The 5,973-nt window shown below is 45.9% G+C and overlaps 1 protein-coding gene across 5 annotated transcripts in view; it reads left to right on the top strand.

The window, feature by feature from the left end:
• The window catches only part of ADAM23 (ADAM metallopeptidase domain 23), a 247,954-nt gene that overhangs the window by 129,620 nt on the left and 112,361 nt on the right, over positions 1-5,973 (top strand). For all 5 annotated transcript variants that reach the window (XR_002098686.1, XM_019523466.1, XM_019523463.1 and 2 more), the window contains exons 5-6: positions 4,052-4,134; positions 5,201-5,264. Coding sequence is in view for 4 of the 5 variants with exons in the window: in XM_019523466.1 (XP_019379011.1) it covers positions 4,052-4,134; positions 5,201-5,264 (147 nt within the window). In the remaining variant the exon portion in view is untranslated. The remainder of the gene's footprint in view (positions 1-4,051; positions 4,135-5,200; positions 5,265-5,973) is intronic.

Below are 5,973 nucleotides of genomic sequence, written 5' to 3'. Positions count from 1 at the left end.
GGAAGGGCCAGTCAGGGAGTAGTTGCAAGAAGAGGGAACCTGTCTGCTACCACTGTTATTATCAGCCAAGCCCAGCAACCTGTGCAGTTGCTCCCTGCAGCTGGAGTCCCTAGACTTGCAGGACTAAACAGGAAGGGGAGAGGCAGGAAGATGGTAGCAGGTATCTGCTCATTGCCACCACTTCTGGTGGAGTCCTGCACCTTGTGGAGCTGCATCTTGCAGTTGGAGCCCCCAGGCTACTGGGGTAAAGCAGGAGGGATCAGGCAGGGAGCAGGCACAAGGAGTGCCTTACCTGTGCTGCCCATCCCCTGCTGAGTCTGGGACTCTTCACAGCTGTTGCACACAGCCCCTGGCTGGAGCAGGTTAGGATTAGCCCTCGGTCTGCTTCCGTGCCCAGGTCAACCAGGGGCAGCGGGGACAGTGGACAGGTCCCTCCTTCCCATGCCTGTTTCCAGAGGGTTCTAACTGTGGGGAGTGAGTACACGAGGACCTGGGCTTAGCTTGGTTGATGGCAGTGTCAGGCTGGTCCCTCCCTTCTGTGCCTTCTTCCTGCCCCTGCCACTTACTAGAAGCGTTCCATCATACTAGATGAGAGAGAACCTGGACTATATACAGCAGCGAGATGTACACTCTAGCATGATGTATGAACAGTACTAACATAACTAGAGTACTCCGTTGGGTGGAATGTTTGTGCTGGTAGTTGTGTGTAGATGTGGGCAGGCCTGGTCATAATTTGTACTCCAGTGTGAGCTTAAATGTGCACTTTATGTCGAGATAGACATGGTCTTATGTGTCTAAGTTGCTTTTGAGTCTTACTCTGTAAGTTCTGTGGGGTATGGTCTTCACATTTTTATCTGTCACTAAAGTTCCTAACGTACTTTTGGCTCTTTAAATAAAGAGCTGTAAGTAAAAGCTGGGTCTTCTTTGAAAATTGAATGCTGGTATGTAAAAACAGCCCCTTTATTCAAATGATCTGTTGCTTGTATATCTACTTTTGCAAAAAAGGTACATTTGTATTATGGCATAGTGCAGTTAGCAGTTTTAGATGATTTAGCTGGACTGTCTCTGTCTTGTACATCATCAACAGTGTTACTAACTAAATTTGAGTTACAAAATAGTTTTATTGACATTGATTTTAAGGAAAACAAAAATAAGCTTGATTTTAGGATTCCAGGCAGAATTTTCATAGCCAAAACCAGGGCAAACAAAATTTTGCATGTAATTTCAACAGTTTTAATCTGAAAAATATTGATATACTGTGATGTTCCTGGATCCCCATGATGCCATTTCCACAGAGTCAGTTTTTAGAGAAGAACTGTTCTTTAAAGAACAACATAATTAAAAACACTGTTACTTTAAGAAAGGAAAACCAGCCTCTGCTATGTATGGAAGCCATGCATAAATAAGGCAGAAAGCAAGGTACTTATAGGCCAAACATAGCCTGCTGGCCAGATCTGACCCATTGGTCTCTGGACCAAATCCACACATTGCATAGGGCACTCACTGATGCTGGCCCTATGCTCTGCATGTGACATGGGCTGGACCTGGTACTGCACACACTGTCTTGTGATGCCTGCACCAGATCAGCTTTGCACACTGGCTTCAGGGCCATGCCAGAGCTGGTAAACAGAGTTGGTCCTGTAAGGAGATGCATTGACCACACACCCTGTGCTGGTTCCCTGTCCTGAGTGCAGTGTGTGTGACTGGTCGAGTCCATGCCCCGTGTGCAGCACATGCTAGCCCTGGGGCTCACTCTGTACATGGTGCATAGGCTGGACCCAGCACTGCATGCAGCATGAGGAATATGGGGCATGGTTGCATGGGACACCCTGCTGGACCAACCCTGTGTGCTAGCTCTGGCATGCATAGGTGGCTTGGAGCCTGATCTGGACTGGTCCCTCAGTCAGAAAACAGGGCCTGTCCAGCAAGACACTGCCTGCAGTCTGCACCCAGGACTGACCCCCTGTCCTGCATGCAGCACCAGGTCTGTCCTGTGAACGGTGCAGTGGAAGCCCCAAAGCATGGCTGGCACCTGTTGCATATGGCATGTGGGCTGGACCCAGTGCTGCAGCACTGTATGCAACACAGGCAGTCAGTCCCAGTGCATTTTTTGTAGACCAGCCCAGCAAAGGGCTGGATGATTTGACAACCCTTTTATAGATTAACAGAATGAAAACTAGTCTCTACTATGGGAGCCATATATAAATGAGGCAAAAGGCAGGGTAGAAATGCACCTTATAGATCATCTAAATTTACACTACCCACAAAAGAATTACTAAATTTAGTTAGTCTGTAAGGTGTGTCTTTACCTGCCTTCTGCCTGACTTCAGGCAAACATGCCTAACTACTTCTCTCTGTTCATATGTAAGTAAGTTTTGCTCAGCACAGGCCCTCTTGTTAACAATCAGAAGACTTGGTGACTGCTAATGTAGCAATTAGACCATGAGCAATGTTTTTGGGCTGAGTACCGAAAACACCCCAACCTCGACCCATGCCTCCCCTTAGAATGCCAGAGGTAGACGGCAGGGAAGCCGTGAGGGGCCCAATCCTCATTGCTGGTAGCAGGTGCACATGCGCCTCTGGGTGGATGGCAGGGGAGGGGCCAGGATCAGTGCAACCCTGGTCTCTTCCCCCGCCATCTGCCTGGAGGTACACATGCACTTGTCACTGCCATGGAGCCAGTTCCAAGGCTCTGGACCCCAGTACAGCTGTTTGCAGCCTCCTGGCTGCCCACTGTACCCAACCTAAGCTCTGGGTAGCTGCTGCCTGCCACAGAGCCTAGGCTGCTTGTATCAGGGCTTGCTCCCCATCGCATTCTGTGAGCAGCTCAGCTCCATGGCTGGCAGCAGCTGCCCAGAGCCTGGGTAGCTGTGGCGTGCTGAGCAAAATGATCTTGTGTGCCATGCTCTGGTATGCATGCTAGGGGTTGCTGATCCCTGAATTAGGCCAATTATTAGGGAGTTTGGGTGAGCTGTTGTGGACCAGGTCAGCACCCCCCACATCCTGCAACAGCTCACCCAAACTTCCTATGTGGCCCAAATAATTGCCCGCCCCTGACCTAAAGGCAGAAAGAACTATGATTAGGGGAACCTAATCTTTGTTCCTCTCTTCTCCCTCACCCCCTCCCCTGCCTGGAGTTCCTGGCATGAGGCTGAACTTGTGCTGTACTGAATTCCCATGCATTGTCTCAGGCCATGTGGGTGCAGCTGGTACAGTTCCTGCCTGACTCAGCTGCATGCCAGAGATTTGAGGTGAGGAAAGAAGTTCAGGGAGAAGTAGGGGAAACACAGTGTGGCACTAGCCCGACTGGGTCTAAATGACCTGTGGCTCCTGGCCCCCTTCTCCCTGCAACCCCTCCCCTGCTCCGGGTCAGCACCTCAGTCCCCAGCATGTGACCAAGCCAGTGCTGCACTGTGTTCCTGTATGCCACAATGGGCCATGTATGTGCAGCTGGTGCCATTCCTGTCCAACCCAGGCATGTACTGGGGACTTAGGGTCAGGCAGAAGCCAAGCCAGGGTTGGGCAGGAGCCATGCCAGCTGTTCCAGCTGAGGCCACGTGGTGCAGCTTTGTGCAGGAACATGGCATGCCACTGTGTTAGCGGCACCTGGCCTTCTTCCCTGTGCACCTCCTCCCCCCAGCAGGGAGAACCTTACCTGAGATTCCATTTGTTGGCCTCAGGGTCAGAAGCCTAGCCAGGAGCTCCATGCTCCCTGCCTTGGAGATACACTGGGGAGGTGGGACAACACGGTCTAGCCAGGGAGGGGAGTGAGTTGGTGCTGCTGCTGCAGCAGGCTGGCATGAGGAAGGGAGAAGAGCAAAGGCACCGAACTCCAGGACAGCCATGGGTCAGATACAGTTCTCCTTCAGAGGAGCAGCCATGGGCCAGGTAAAATCATTTGGCAGGCAGGATTCAGACTGCGGGCTATATTTTGCCCACCCCTGAATTAGGCTCTCACCCAAATTTCTTCATCAGCAAAGGATCAGTTAGTTATTCCAGTGTAAGGGAAATGTCTGAAAGTAATTGGTTATTTTTTCTTTAACACCCTTAGGGCGGAGAGCACTGTTATTATCATGGGAACATTAGAGGTATCAAGAACTCCAAAGTTGCCCTTTCAACATGCAATGGCCTCCAGTAAGTGCAAGTCTTCATTTCTTGAAAGCGACTCTGTTACCTGATTGCTGCTCTTGGGTCTCACCTCTTAACATGAGACAAACTGAAACTCCCCAAGTGCTCAAGCATTTTGTCATTCAGAAATACAGGCCGTGTAATCTCAGCTAAAGAACAGCTTGTAGTGCTTTAGTGGTCCTATTTAGAGCATTTTATGCTGGTTTCTTACTTACCACGATCAGCTAAGAAACACATTTTTAGACTTGTTATGCCCTCCACCCTCACTTTTGATTGATGGTTTCTCTGTATCTCCAGAATGATTTTTCTGTTTTCTTTTAGTTTTGCAGTGTCCTGTAGTGTCTTTCTCACAGCAGATCAGACAGAAATGTCATGAAACAGGACTGAGGTGCCATTGGTAGGACAACGTGAGGAAGCTTTTACAGATTAAAGCCAGCCTCTGTACAATATAAAGCCAACCAGGCTTTACCACTGCAATTAAGCCATTTTTGAACACCAGTGGAATTAAAGATTTTTGTTTCTCGTGGGTGAAACCTTTGCAAATTGTAAATAGGAAAAAAATGTGTTCATTAAGGTTCTTCAGTCAATAAGAGATTAAAAGCGTGGACAAGAATCACATATCAGTTCTTATTGTGATTCTTTTGATATTACTGTGATTACTTAGGTATATAGATATAATTTGGAAAAATTAATCTGTTGGGGGGTTTTTTGGTTGGGGTATAAAGTAAGATTGTAGTTTATCAGTAGAATTCTTTGATGATTGTGTAGGAAACACATCTGTGTTTATTTTCTGAGATTAACTGGTGTGCTAGGAAAGCCATTCTCTAAATCTTTACTCTTCATTATTATCAGGTGTGCCATTATCAAGTACACTGAAAAATACAAAACTCATTTTGCTCAAGTGCATTACTACTATATCTTGCAAGATACAGTGGTGGATTTATTTTATAACAACTTTTTGCCAGGCCTAAAGGTGGAATACTTTTACCCCAAACTATTTGTTCAGTTTAAATTATTTCTCGGTTGCTGTAATGTTCCTAAATTTCTACTTTTTTTCTTTCTCTTATTCTAGTGGCATATTTGAAGATAGTACTTATGTGTACTTGATAGAACCAAAGGATCTAACCCATAGTTCAGTAAGTGTCTTTTGATCTGTCTGATTCTTGGTTTGGTAGTGTTGGCTCAATAGCATTTTGGAAACGAATAATAAATAATTGTATTAGCAGGTTCATTCATATAAAATAATAAAAATGTTCTTTTGAGTACCTGCTTTGAATTTGTTTCTTGCAGGTAATTTGCAATTCTAGATAATTAATGATTATTAGAGTAATATTTCATTGCCACAGAGAATACTTGCCAAATTATTTCCCAACTGGAACAAGGCTTCTTTTATATAAAACTATATTCTGTAGTTAAATGCCAACTATATGTGAAATTTGCTTTTGGTTGAAAACTGACCATGTGTCTATCAAGGTAACTTGGATTGAATTCTATTTTTCATTGCAATTAAGAAGATATGTAGACCATTCAGAGATCCTCCTACAGGAGGACAGCATCTTTTAATGCCAATACTTCAGATTCAGGATGGAGAAAAAAGTAGGGTTTTTTTATGGGTAGCGTAAAATTAATGTGTCTAGATGGAATTTTGGAAAAGAAGTGTTTGGACAAGAATATTTTTCTCAGTAAAATTACTTATAATGACCAAAATGAAATGCCTGTTTGGATATTTTCCAAGTACATATCATAGAATCATAGAATCGTAGAAGTTGGGTCGGAAGGGACTTTGTAGATCTTCAAGTCCAACCCCCCCCGCCTGGGCGGGAGAAAAACTGGACTCAAATGAGT

The sequence above is a fragment of the Gavialis gangeticus genome, unplaced genomic scaffold (genome assembly GCF_001723915.1).
Source record: "Gavialis gangeticus isolate Ggan-Ray unplaced genomic scaffold, GavGan_comp1, whole genome shotgun sequence".
NCBI lineage: Eukaryota > Metazoa > Chordata > Crocodylia > Gavialidae > Gavialis > Gavialis gangeticus.
This window is presented reverse-complemented; position numbering and strand designations above follow the sequence as displayed.